This window comes from Rhynchophorus ferrugineus, unplaced genomic scaffold, assembly GCF_030347505.1.
Source record: "Rhynchophorus ferrugineus isolate W39M unplaced genomic scaffold, kcgeb_rfMv2 rfM2, whole genome shotgun sequence".
Classification (NCBI taxonomy): domain Eukaryota; kingdom Metazoa; phylum Arthropoda; class Insecta; order Coleoptera; family Curculionidae; genus Rhynchophorus; species Rhynchophorus ferrugineus.
The window spans coordinates 31064861-31079838 of NW_027472581.1; the positions used below are offsets into that span (position 1 = coordinate 31064861).

The 14978-nt window shown below is 29.8% G+C and overlaps 2 protein-coding genes across 2 annotated transcripts in view; one reads left to right on the top strand and one right to left on the bottom strand.

Annotated features, from left to right (window-relative positions):
* The window catches only part of LOC143190579 (muscle M-line assembly protein unc-89-like), a 564424-nt gene that overhangs the window by 44214 nt on the left and 505232 nt on the right, over window positions 1-14978 (bottom strand). The gene's annotated exons all lie outside the window — the stretch shown is intronic.
* LOC143191986 (S-phase kinase-associated protein 1-like) lies at window positions 804-1315 on the top strand. Its single transcript, XM_076397449.1, has 2 exons — window positions 804-1029; window positions 1112-1315. Exons 1-2 carry the CDS (start codon window positions 804-806, stop codon window positions 1273-1275), a joined length of 390 nt encoding a protein of 129 aa, XP_076253564.1. The 3' UTR covers window positions 1276-1315.

Below are 14978 nucleotides of genomic sequence, written 5' to 3' on the forward strand. Positions count from 1 at the left end.
TTTGGATCTTTCGATAATATTTGCATTAGATGTATTATAACGTTAAAATAAATTATATTTCATATTTTTGTTTCAGTATTTTAATTAAATTAGAATGTTGTTTTATATCAAAGCTAAAATAAACTAAAATGGGAAAAATGTCAACGTTACATGCCGCAACATTTTTGGCGTCATTAGTTAAGACGACGTCGACATTGCTAGTTTGTTTAGACTATATCTGAATCCTTTGTATTATTGGAACTGAAAATAAGACTAATAACAACGAAGTAATTGGTGAAATATATATATATAGCCTTTGAATAAAACAGCCAATGCATGTCATATATTAGTTCGAAAATACTGCTAAATCCAGTTTATGAAAAGATAAAATTTATTTTAAGCTCGGAACGGATTTTTCTTTCTCATTTTACCCCAGTTAAAAAGAAACAGAATTTTGTTTGATGTGGCGGAACATGTAACGGACATTGCCTATAAAATGCTTGAAAATATTCTAATGTGGCAACATTGCTTGCTGACGTAATACATTTTGATAACGTGCATTGGCCGTTTTATTTGAATGACTATATAGTATTTTATACATGGTTAGGAAAAGAAAAAAATTGTATTCTCAAATGATTTTATTAAATTTTTTTGTGTAATTTTAATTCACTTCAATAAACTAGTAACTAGACCAATATATTTATATGCTCGGTTGGTAATACAGGAAAATATAACTGTCAAAAATTAGTTTTTCAGCCATCTTGATTACTGTTACTTATACAGTTCTATAATACTTTGTAGTTTCGCATAAAATTTTTCGAAAAATGCGTTTAATTAAATTAAAGTCATGTGATGGCGTGATTTTTGAAATCGATTTTGATGTTGTTAAATGTTCTACTAAAATTAAGGATTTCTTCGAATCTGAAAACACTAATGATGCCGAAGAACGTATCATGCATATTATCTATGCCGATGCAAATCTTCTAGGTAAGATTTTGGAATGGTGCACTTTCCATATAAATGACCCGGAACCCGCTGTATATTGTGAAGGTGAGTTTTAGTTTAGTTCTAATATTAATTATGTAGCTATAATTAAAAAAAAATTACTTTTTATGTATTTTATATGTTTTAGATGACTTATCCGAATGGGATGTTGGGTTTTTAAACGATGATCCACATACCATAGTATGGCTAACCAATGTTGCTTATCTGCTTAAAATAAAGGGCCTATTCAACATGATAGCTCGTACAGTTGCCCGTAAAGGTTATGTAACAACAACTGTAAGGGGGTTGTGAGGTTAAGGGTGCCTCTTCATTCTTTATCATATATTAATAAGTTAAGAAACACTAGATAAAAGTTTGTATTTAATTAGTTTTACAGTTTTTTTTATAGTTTTGATGTTCTAATAAATAGCAATAACTTATTTAGCAAGGGATGTATTTTTCTGTCTAGTTTAAGTGAGAATTATAAAGATAAGTAAGAACTTATTTTTGATAAAATCATTTCTTATTAGAACGGAACAGTTTGAGATAATAAATCACCAAAAACAAACCCAAAAAATAACGTTTAAATATAAAATATGTTCCTAAGAATTGTTGTAATAATTGTAATAAACCAAAACCTTTTGACCTATCTACTACACGTAGTTTATATTCTGATATATATAGACAGTTCAGCTTAATATCTACCTAAACCTATTTATCTAGTATTAATATTATTTTAATTACTACCAACTGATCACTTTAAAGTAGGTGCCGAAGCCAAACAGTTATATTAAATGAGATTTGTGTTGTTCCTAATTTAATTTTGTGTATATAACACAAAATTATTTTATTATTTTTGTGTTGTTATTATTATTGTTCTCTTTTTACTTGTTTGTTAAATGTATACTCAGTAAATTAGGTAGTTATTTTATTAATACATTGGATATTACATTGGATGTCAAGTAAAGGTGCAGTCCGAATAAGGAAAAATAGGAATAAAGAAACAATGATTGAAAATAAGTATCTCTTCAGGCCCCGGGGCCCGCTACCTGTTCTAACCAAACTAGAACAACAACAAAATGTTGTTGCCCTCGCCGGAAATCGTGCCCGCGATTCCCGTGTGTGTACTGAACGCTGTAACCACTACACCATAGAGGAATTTGTCTGTAATGTTTTATGTTTCTACGGCTTTTCATATGATATGATTCATATGATGATTAGTGTTTAAAAAGAAAACAACGGCTTTTGCACTGAACAACTTTGGAATGTCCTTACTAAAAACTCCTCAAAAACCCCTGAAGGGTATAGCGGCCCGTGCTTTCATCATCAGCTTACCTAAATAACGACAAAGTATAAAATTAGTTGTCTGTACGTCCCCATAATATTTAAAGAAATATTCCTTCCATGTGAACATTGTATGTGCCTTTGAAATTTGAAGGTTTCCCTCGATTTCCTCGGATTCCAGCATCAGATCCTGACTTGGCTTCAATGGGGCCACCTCGGAAGTGCGCTCTTTCGAATAAAAAATGTTCAAGATTGGTCCACAATTAACGGATAGATTGGTGAATACACATTAAAAAAATACACAGTCGAGCATAAAAATAGATTTGGGGTTTTCTGCTTTCATTTAGAGATTATTACTTTTAAGGCGTTATTGATATGCTAGGGACCTATTTTTTTAAACAATAAATTATTTCTGATTAAATGTTTATTGTGGTTACACTCCAGACGATTTGATCTTAATGTAGCCGCAAAGGCTTAAAGTAAGCAAAGTTAAGTTGTCATTAGGATGACCATATATTATATGAGGTCCGGATATGTCATAGCCATGTTATAGTAATAGAATATTCTAGATATAGAAGAAGCTTTTAGTCTGTGAAAAGTAATCGGATACTCGTATATAGTGTTCGTTTTCATTTAGCAAATTTAGTTGTTAAAGATGAACGTCCTGATCGATCATTGCAACATTTGATGAAATTCTTTAAAATATTGTGCTAAGCTAACATCTTTCATTTCGTGATATTGCTACTGAACTAAATATCGACCTTAAAATGGTTTTAACGTTATACGTAAGAATGAATACCAAAAGAATTACTACTTCTTACTATTTCCTACAACTTTCCTGAAAGAACTATGTTATATTGACAGCGATCCAATCATCGATCAATTTCTGTGCTTCTTCAGCATATCTCTGCTACATTGACTTACTGGTATCGTAACTAGAACGCTCTGTGTCAGGAGAGTGCGTTGGGTAGCATAATTCTTGTAACACGCGTTATATAGGAGGATTATTTTGCACTTATTACTCGCTATTGTTTTTTTTTCAATTGTGCGTGCTTAAATTTATTCAAATGGTGTCGCTAGATATCTGTAGTTACAGTTTCGTTCGGTTTTAGCAGTTTGTAATAAACTATAACTTGCTGATCCTGTCATATGTACAGCAGTTCTTAAGGCTATGAATATTCCGCTTCGATATCGATATGGATAGGACTCCGACTACCCCAAGGCTATTTGCACTTGGGATTGTTGTAATATATTTCTTTTTCCCCAGCAGCCATAACACACAATTCATACAAATCACAGAAAGCTATTTATTGCTTATCTAGCAGGCAATGAAGCTGTGATCATAAAATAGTAGGAAATGGTAGTTTCACATCTAATTATCTAGAAATAGTTTATGCATCAACTGCATCATGCTAAGCTGTCTGAATGATTTTTGAGAATTTGAGTTGGATTTTCGTCTAATAGCTCTTTCAATTCATCGTCTACGAACTGTTTTGCTCCTGCAATCACCACTTCCAAAGAGCTGAAATAGAAAGCGACCATTGGAATATGACGAAGCAGCATCTGCATACGTCTCTAAAAATGTTTGAAGTAGTTCGGAACTAGATTTCGTCAATACAAACAACAAATGTAATATTTCATGATTTGCATATTGCATTTGATCTGTATACTCTGAATAACTCAGTGATATCAAATGTAAAACATAGCTGTTTTTGTAAAGAAGTATTAAAACTATCGAATTTTGTAACATGCGGGTGAACTATTGATACAGTTTGCTACATACGACTTGTTAAATATGTTTTTAAAGTTGTAGAATGAAAACTTAACCTCACCGGTGACATTATTAACGAGTTTATATAAGGCCGTTCCTCTATATGTTTATCAGATCAAAGTAGTAGTGATTTATTTGAGAGATATATAGAAGACTCTTGCTATAGTTGAATCGAAATCATGCGCCTAGTAAAAATACAATCTTCAGATAATGAGATATTCGAAGTTGACTTTGAAATAATCAAGCCCTCTAGTAAAATCAGAGATTTCTTTGACGCTCCGCAGACAAGCAGTGCTGCGGAAAGGATTATGCATATTTCCTATGCCAATTCAGCTGTTTTACGTAAGATTTTGGATTGGTGTACTTATTATCAAAATGATCCAATTGCTAACGATGACGATGGAGGTCAATAAAGTTAAATAAGGTTATGGTGAGGCATGCGAATAAATTCAGTATGTTTTATTTTAGATTCTTCAGTGATCATGATAAGTACATGGGATGCACAATTCCTACAAATGGATTATGAATTTTTCTCTGAATTGGTATTGGCTGTACATAGTTTGGATGTAAAGGGTTTGGTGAATATTACAGCCTGTGTTCTGTACAATTATATGAGCAGTGTAGGTGGTTAATATTTCGTAGTTAAGTTTAGCTTTGTTTTAGTGTTTTGTTTCTTTAACATAGCCATGGCTGTCTTTCAGTAATAAACAATCTTGTTAAGTTTTTTAGTTTATTTAATTTCATGCTTATATTTTGTTAATTTGATCTAATTACACTCCTATTCATAAGAATATTGCAGTATATTCAAATTCCTATCTATTTTGACATAAAAACTAAATGTCACAGGTTTATGGATATTTATTATTTATCATTTTTTGTTTTTCCATGATGCAATAAAGCAAAAGTACTTTTTAAATAAAATCGTATTTTGAGGGCTTTTGAGGGGCTTTGTGTGGCTTCCAATAAAAAGTAAAGAAAGGACATGAAATAAAGAGTCTTTAATATTTGGATTTTATAAGGTAAATAATATGAGGCTTTTTTGCTTTTAAATTTAAAAATTAAATTTTTAGCCCTTTATTAAATCATAATAAGCTCTAAAAAGTAATACACATTTTCTTCATGAAATTGAAGGATTTATTTAATATAATTAATTAGGTTAAATGTAGGTCAAAATTATTTAGGTAATATAGTTCATCATGGACCTAAATAGCTGCAACAGCAACAACTTTTGGAACCTCTTGAGGCTCGCTTTCAATATATGTGTCCTGACGATGTTTTGAGGGCACGTCCAGTGGCTAAAGTTGACATTGATGTTTTACAACCAGTTCGATTTTTTAAATAATTCCACACGGTTTTGTGTGCAATCTTTAGATCTAGGTGATTTTATCCATATTTTCTGCAATTTTCTGTGCTTGATTGGCCGTTACAGACAGTATCAGAACGATACAAACAAAATATTTCAGCATCTTGGTTTGTGTTTTCACCTTTATCGAAGAAACACCTAAAATATAGCGTATCTTCTCTTTGATGATGTTTGACGTAATTTCAAACAAAAGCAAGCCAACACTTCAGAAAAGTGATAAATATTTTTTGTACGCAATATCAGCTAATGTCAGCTAGTGTAAGTCGATAGGACTTCGATACGATACTTACATTTAAAACTGAAGGAAAATCCGAGCAACGTTTTGAATAATGATATGAACCTGATAATGTCCAATAAAAATGTTCATTGTCTAATTTTCGTTCGTATTATATATGATTAATTCAATTTATCTACTATTTACTATAGTGTACATTTAGTGATGCAAAGATATATTGTATAACCGATAATTATCGACATATCGACGCCAAAAATTTAGACATTTACTAAAAGATGTTATGTTATGCGATCATTCTAAACCATGATGAAAGAGTTATTAATAGAAATAGTGAATAGTTTTGGCCAGCTTGTATATAATATGTTGTTAACAGTTTTGATATTGCTAGACCATCGTTTCAAAGACCAATATTTTAAGAAACTTGATGCGTGACAAAAAGCCGATGTCAATGCCATGTCCAGCCAAAAAGAAAAATGGTTTTGTTTATTTTGTAATATAATTTATTGATCATTTACAGATATGAAATTACATAATTGATCATTCTTGAAACAATTAAAATGACGTTTTGGATTTATTTACGCTTAAAAATATATAACGATTTATCGATGCCCTAGACTGATATATGGATATCGATTTAATTACGTATCTATAGTTATGGGTATGCCAATAATATGTATTCTATTCAAACCAGAAATGAACTAACGTCATCTGTATTGAGGACGTCAAAACGTGGCAATGTTGCCGCATTAACTGTGAGTTTTAGTTTATTTTGATTATGACGTATAACAAAATTCTAATCTAAATAAAATAATTATAAATAAAAACAATATAAACTGTTATAAATAAAAAATTATATTATTAAATTAAAAACTACTGTTATAAAATATAAGTTATTTTGACACTACAATCCATCTACTACAAATATTATCAAAGGTCTTAGGGCTACAATGCGCCATCAATATTTGCTTTATGGTATCTCATTGTTTTATTTCTATTCAATTCGACTTAATAAAACTTATATTATTAATATCATAAATTTGCGAAAAGAAGAAAAACATTTTTCATTTATAATGACCAGGAATTGCTATGTTTCATCTCTTAATGATAGAATAATGGAGTTTTAGACAATATATGAGATTACCAGCAGTGTATAAATGTATTTTCAATTATGTTAGTACTTAGATGACAAGTGAAGGAAGAAAGGAATGTTTTTACAAATTAACTATCACATGCTTCATTCAATTTATATTATTAGCATTAAAGAGAATAATTATGAAACGTCAGCAAAAAATAAACTCTATGATAATGTAATAACTTTATCATTTAAATTATTCATACAATTAAACTGCTGAAAATAGTACAATAAATGAGAATAAATGATTTAGAGTAGAATACATGCTATCTAATTTAAGATGTTATATTACTTACAAATGTTAGTTTTACGTCCTATTATACTCGGATATATTGCGTCTGTAAACAGTTTGTACTTGACACAGAAGGTGGATTAATTGTAACGGTCTATAATACTGTATATATTGCATTAATCAAATATAAGTGTTATTAATTATTGTCAACAGATGTATAAATTATGCTAAATTAAATGTGCTTGAGATGCGACAAGCGCTAGCGTATACAATATCAACCATTATTTGTATTGTGATCTAATTGAAAGCAAATAATGAGCCTATAATGCTAATATATAGAAGGGATGATGTTATGATATAAGATCGGTGCTATTTAACAAGAAATAGGGATAGAAACGGAAATTGCGTTTACCTTTGTTTAGTGTTGGCTTGAGTTACAATGGTTATATTTTTAATTGTTCAAGATTAGCTATATGTACATTAAGAACCATACGTCCAACCATATATTATGATCATCGTTTATGATTCTAATTACTGTCACTAACGTAATATATGTTGTTTGTCATAAAACTAGACTTTTGTCCTCGTTAACAAGTTCGCTGCTAATAACGCGCTATAGTATAATGTGAAGCTTTCATTGGACGCCAATTACGCTCCAGTGCGTTAGATGTGCGATGTTCATTCTAAGCCTTGTATTTAGTTCGGCATTATCAGTGTGCCGTACTGTTGTATCAGCTTTCTCTGAAGACTATTGTTGAGTCATTTACGTGCTTGGTTTCGATTTTTCTTGTTTGATCGATCTGTATTATAGAATTGCATATGGCGGGAAAAAATATCGATATGTTAGGGCCCTCTCGTCCTAAAAATAGAAAAACTGATATGAAACGTGCCATAACTTTACTATTAATATTCAAGCGATCGTATTCCAATTTATGAATTTCCTTTATCTGTCATGAAAAGGTTACTAAAGGCTCAGTCCAAGTCTACTTCCAGAGCGATTATCAGCAAACATGTTTTGAAAATACCAGAGGGGAAGGAAGCAGGAAACGTAATGAGAAAGCAACGTAAAAATTGTTATTTACAAAAAAAACAGAAAAGGCACTATTTATGTATACAGTGCATGTCTTGGATATCCTGGTTACTGTTCAGACTGCGCTAAAATTAGTCATGAGAGACCTCTTATGATTTACCTGAACAGGGTTTTTATTTATTTTATTTCTTATGGTCGTTCATTTATTTCTATTGAATTTTCAATTTACTTGAATAGATATTTTGTTTGTTTGTTTGTAACATTTACTTGGTTTTGAGATTTCTCTTGCTCAGCTAGTAGATTGTCCCATTTTTGGATGAGATGCTTGTCCAGTACGACCATTAACTCTGCTCCAATAGCTGGTATTTCATCAACCATTTGCTTATATACAAATGTTATTTTAAATTAGTATTTCAATATCATTGATTGAGTTTTTTACATTTAAGGTACTGCTGAGATCAAAATAATATAATAAGAGGTAAAAATCGTAATTTTGTTTTGTGTTATTAATTTTTTTCAGTAAGAAATATAATTTTAATGTTACGTAATAAAAATGTAAAGTTATTCAACTTAAAATATTCGACATTACAACATAGTTATTACCTTTATCTTTTCATATAACATTATAACAATTTTAAAATAAATCGATCAGTTCATACTAGGTAATAAATAAAACAACATAAACATACACAAAATATTTCATATATTCTATATCATTCTAGATGTTATCCTATAAAACTCACAGGTATATTAAAAAACTTTTCCAAAATCTTTGTTATAAAATACAGCAACTTTTGAAATAGACGAATTAGAATACCTTCGGTTTCTATAGCCATCAAAGTAACTATTACCATTAATAAAATGACCTTACTAAAATGTACTTCACCCATAATCTGAAACAAAACAAAAAAATATATATATTTATATATATATATATATATATATATATATATATAAATATATATATATATTTATATATATATATATATATATATATATATAAATATATATATATATTTATATATATATATATATATATATATATATATATATATATATATAAATATATATATATATTTATATATATATATATATATATATATATATATATATATATATATATACACATACATATATATATATATATATGTATATATGTATTATTTCCTTTAATATTCCATATTTATGTTTATAATATAAAAGTAAAGAAAGATCATGTATGCTTAAATTTGATGCTCTGAAATCGTTACAGTTCTGGATATATTCTTACTTATTATACTCTGTTATAATGTTCAGTGGCGTAGTAATTTACAATTATTAATACTTTGTTGATTATATAAAGTTAATGGAAATTATTTTTAGTCAAGTGCAAGTTAAAAAATGAGTATTAGTACTTGAGATAGTTTATATATATTTTAATGTAGTGGCATTTGTTATATTAATTAATGTTATGTATCAAATACATTTCTGATCTTATATTGAAAATGCTGTAAAACACTTTTTAATAACTATTATTATTTATTATTTTTGAATTACTCCTTTTACTTTATTATGAGAGAAACATTATTAATTTAATACGTTGTACTAGTAATAATAATAAGATAAGTTGTTGACAATTTATGATAAAAGATTACTTTGTAAAGAATATCATATTTTTAGATCAGTACTGGTACGATGTCAGACCAAGAAGCTTATTTTTCTCGCGAATCATTTACTAGCAATAAGTAAATGTTTAAACTGGGGGCCGGCTGCCTTTATTCAAATAGCGTGCGCTCGCGTAACCACAATCAAACAAATATCCAGCGATCCGATCGATCCCAGCGAAGTATCGGCACTCGTTCCTATATTAGTTCACTGTCGGCTCTATATGAACGTGCAAACGCAATCCACAACATTGTTGGTGCACTTACGTTGATCGATACGATTGCATCGATGGATTTTTCGTTTTTTTTCCTGTCATTGTTCCGTTTTCATTACGTTCCACGATTCGTTAAATAATCTCTTTGATGTCCGTTGTTTGGTTATGCGATTTAAATGTCGTGCTTTAAAATCGAAAAGGTATTGATACGCGAACTGACGTTTATTATGTTAGTACCTCACAATAGAAACATAAAACTCAAAGGATTTTGTTCGATAATCGAAATCAAAAATGCAATGGGCGTTAGATTACTCGTAATAGGCGATAGTTCATTACGTATATTTTTTCATAGATGAAGTTAATTTTGGTTGAGTTGAACTTTCGCACATAAAGAAAGTCGTTTATAGGCCATCCAAGATATGATGCTCATAGCATCGACAATTATTTTTAATCGACTTCAAAAAAGAGGAGGTTCTATGTTCGCCACTATATATATTTTTGTTGTATGTTCACCGATTTCTCCGTCAATTGTCGACAGATTTTCAAAATTCTTTCAAGAAAAAAATTCTTTCTTTCAAAATTCAAAAAATTCTTTTTTTATTCAAAAGAGTGCGCTTCCAAAGTGGTTCCATTGGTAGCAAGTCAGGATCTGATGGTGAAATACGGGGAAATCGAGGAAAACCCCAAAATTTCAAAAAGTCAAGTTTCCCCAAAGTCACGTAAAATATTTTCACATTTTTTTTAATATAATAAGATAATTGGATATAATGTTATTGCTGAGCTGATGTGACGGAAGACACAACTGCTCAATGGTTAGGAGTTAAAGTTTTTTTCGTTAAATATCATGGGAATATACATATAACTATTTGTATACTTTGAAGTTACTTAAGTAAGCTGATGATGAAAGCAGTGACAGAACTTCTCTGACTTACAGAGGAGGGGTTTTTAGTAAGGGTTTGCTTACCAAGCTTGTTCAGTACAAACGCCTTTCAGTTTGTTTTTTAAGCACTAATCATACCATATGGGAAACCTTACAAATATTGCACAATACAAAAATAATTATATAATTCTGTGTCATACACACAACATTAAATTACGAACAAAACAAATTTAATTTAATATAACTGTTTGAAGTCAACAACAAACAACGGTTGAACAAATAAGGGTTTTTTTATTTTTAGATATTTCACATACGTTTTTCTTGTGTTAAAATCTAAGATTGATTATTTTTTACTTTTTAGTGAATTCCTTATTTATTTCCTGAAATTGGTTAAATTTTTTTTTAAATATTTTATTCTTAGTAAATATCTGAGAATCTCACTAGATTTACCAGATAGGAGTAAAATATTGACGGTACTTAGCGCGTAGCGTACTTGCATAACGCGTGTGAATTGGAAGCGCTAGGGCAATGGTTTCGCAAACAGTGATTCGTACGGTGAGCCGTTAGTTGTCGTACTCGTATATTATTTGTAAACTAAAACTACTTCGGATATTATTTCAAGAATAAATATTTGTTTTAAAGCTAGCTTACACAATCATATTATATTTTCTAATTTTTGTGGTGTGTATTCGGTTTAATTTTTTGTATCTTATTTTCAACCATAGCATGTGCCTAAGCGAAAATAGAAAATACAACAATAGTTATATAAAATATGGATTTATTTCGATAGAAATTAACGGAGAATTAAAACCACGTTGCGTTATATGCGTAACCATTCTCGCAAATGACGCGATAAAACTAGCGAAATTAAAACACCACTTAGAAACGGTACATCCAAATTTGTCTTACCGTTCGCTAGAATTCTTCGAAAGAAAATTAGAGAACCTTAAAAAAATTATTAGTAGCGTCGTTTGGGATATCTAAATTAATAGCACAATCTAAAAAACCTCATACAGTCGTAGAAACACTCGTGAAGCTGTGTTTGATCAAAAAGGTTTTGAAGAAGTTTTGGGATTAGAGGCCAAGAAAAAAATATAAGATATACTTCTGTCCATAACACGGTCAAACCTCGAATTTTTGTCAAATGATGTAAAAGTGCAACAGGTTTGCAATTTGATGAGTCGACCGACATTTCGCATTGTTGTCAATGCGATCATCAATATCATCAATATTTGTATTTATTCGCTATTTAGACGACGACAACATGATTAAAAAAGAATTATTTATTTTACGTTAACTAGAAACAACATCAAAAAGTATCGACATCATGAACTCAATAATAGAATATTTTGAGAAACATAATCTTATGTGGGATAAACTGATGATGGTGCTGATGGTGCCCCGGCAATGTCGGGTTCACGTTCTGGGCTACCAATATTAGTTAAATAGAAACATTCTAAGGTAAGAACAGCGCACTGTATCATATATCGCAAGGCGTTAGCTTCTAAGATTTCCTGGATGCATTAATCATACACTGCAACTGACCATAAAAGTTGTAAATGTTATCAAAATAGCGCATTAAATAAACGTCTCTGTAAAAAATTGTGCACTGAAATGAACTCTGACCATGAGGCACTTTTCACAAAGAAGTTCGGTGGCTATCGAAAGGTAATATGTTGGGAAGATTGTATGAACTGGGAGCAGAGGTTACGATTTTTCTCGTTGACGAAATAATGGACGATTTGTTGAAACAGTTTACTAATCTGGCATGTGAGATGAATTTAGCTTACTTTGCGGATATTTTCATACACTTAAATATAATGAATATGCAACTTTGAAGATAAACTTTCAATTTCTTATACTAAGCTTAGAGATGTCGCCTTACGTTATTTTATGGTTTTCTCAACAACTTATTTATGCATTGTTCATTGATAAAAACAAGGCAAGGAATCATTTGAAAATAAGTTATGATTTGCGTGTTGTAGCTTTGAGTAATAGTTTGTCCTAGGATAACCGAATTCGCACAGGAGATGCAAGCTAGAAATCACATTAATATAAAAGTAGAGGAATTTATTCTAAAAATATAATTTCTTTTTATGTAATTTCATATTCAGTGATTAAACTGAAACTTGATTATTACACTTTATTTTGATTATACCTACATAATAGTCCTTGCAAACAAGAATAATATAAAAGTGTTCCCTGATCAAGAAAAGGTTGGGAACAGCTGCTCTAGGGTGTATAAACTTTCAGTCCATCTTGGTGTTTCTTTACATTTCTGGCACTTGTTGTATTTTTGTAGATAACACTTGACCACTACTTCTGATCTGTACCCTCCTTTATTCCTTGTAGTCAAATCCGTCAAGAAGACTACAATTATACACACGACATGATTTCATTTTTATTGTAGATTAGCTGAACCGACATATTTCGTTCTGTTAAAAGCTAATGATGTATGGTTCGAATGTGGTAGTCATATATACTTGTCCAATTATCTTGTCCGTTCAGGTTATGGAATGGTGTTAGCTAATCAAGTTTGTACATCGTGATATCATCATCAGCTTTCAGCCATATTTGCCAGAACCAATAAGTTTATGCTAATATATGGTAAAAAATTTGCAATTTATACAAAATAATAAAAATAAAAGTATTTATGTGTGGCGTTGTTTATTGACTATAAAATATCTGCGATTTCAACAATTAATTTTTTTTTTACACTGCTATAATTTATAATATTGTGTTAAATTATTTTTCTGTTAATGATAATGCTCTATAGTATACGATATTATTTTTTTGATTACCTAGCGTGCAAATACAGTAAACCTTGAACTACTGAGTATAAATACACATAAAATAAACCATTCAATCAAATATATTTATTGAGAAACTTGTTTATCGATTCAAGAGCGAAAAACAACCAAGAAAATAATACGTATATTGAGAATCCATTGAAGAAATGTCAAATTTAACCTGTATATCGTAGAAACAGAAATTGTTAAAAATACTAATGTATCCAAGAAGTTACATTAACGTAAATGTTGAGCTTATTATCATATATTTACTATTTAAATTTTAGTTCTCTCCCTTTATATTATGGTTTAAATCTCTTTTGCTCTATTTCAACAAAACGAAAGGGCAACTAAATGAATCAAAAATCGATTTTAGATCGAGTAAGCAAAATATTATATTGAATAATTACAGCAAACTACTTCGAACCCTTATGAGTAGTTCCGGTGAAAAGCATTGGAGTAATTAAGAAAGGAGGCAAGACAAGCCATAGTAATTTAAAATAAAGTTATACATTTATTTACACCCATATGTTTTATTATTAAAATTATTTTTCCTTATATTAAGAAGATTTGTTTGTGATTTGTTTGTTATTAAGAAGTTGTTTGAGAAAATGAAAACTCTCAGCTGTTATTTATTTTTCTTATATAACTACCTAATCAATTAATGGAATAAGTAATGGCGATAGATAATTTTTTGAACCGTTGAAATGAAATAAACTGAAGATAGATGGGAGAAAAAGCAGCGAATCTTTTGGCGAAAACTACAACTTCCTCTCTATTATAAGTTTTGTGCAAAGGATAAAAGTTTGAATGTTTAGCGACTTTAAAAAATCTTCAAATTTCATTCTCATAAACTAAAAGAATTTAAATAAAAATGAACTCGTACTTTTAATAACTCTACCTTAGAGTACAAAATATGTGAAAATTAGCAATTTATTTTTGCATTCACCAGTGAAAGACGTCAAAGGAAACAACATTTTCAAATAGTCGAATTTTAGCGTTACAAAATCTATCGGTTTTTAAAAATCTTCAATTTTCATGGTTCGTATCTCGACAATTAAAAGAGATCAAGCAAAATTATAAGCCATATTCTTAATTTCCAAAAAGGCAAAAAACCCGCAAATGGAATTAAACTAAAGAGAATAGTAGAGAATGTAAATGATCCCACTTTCTATCTAATATGGTCTTTTGTACATGACGTCTCGTCAACTTTCCCAATTTTTAAAAATTTTCAAATTTTAATGCCACATATCTCAGAAACCAAAAGCGATAATTCAAAGTAAATGATATATTATTAATTAGTAAGCCTAAGCTAGCGCCTTGGAATAAAACATATGTGAAAATGAAGCAAAATTATTTTTCTATGTTTGCCGATAATTTGCAAGACTTTTTGTCAATAATCTGGTTACATAGTTACGAAAATTTCTTGTGGAACTTACAT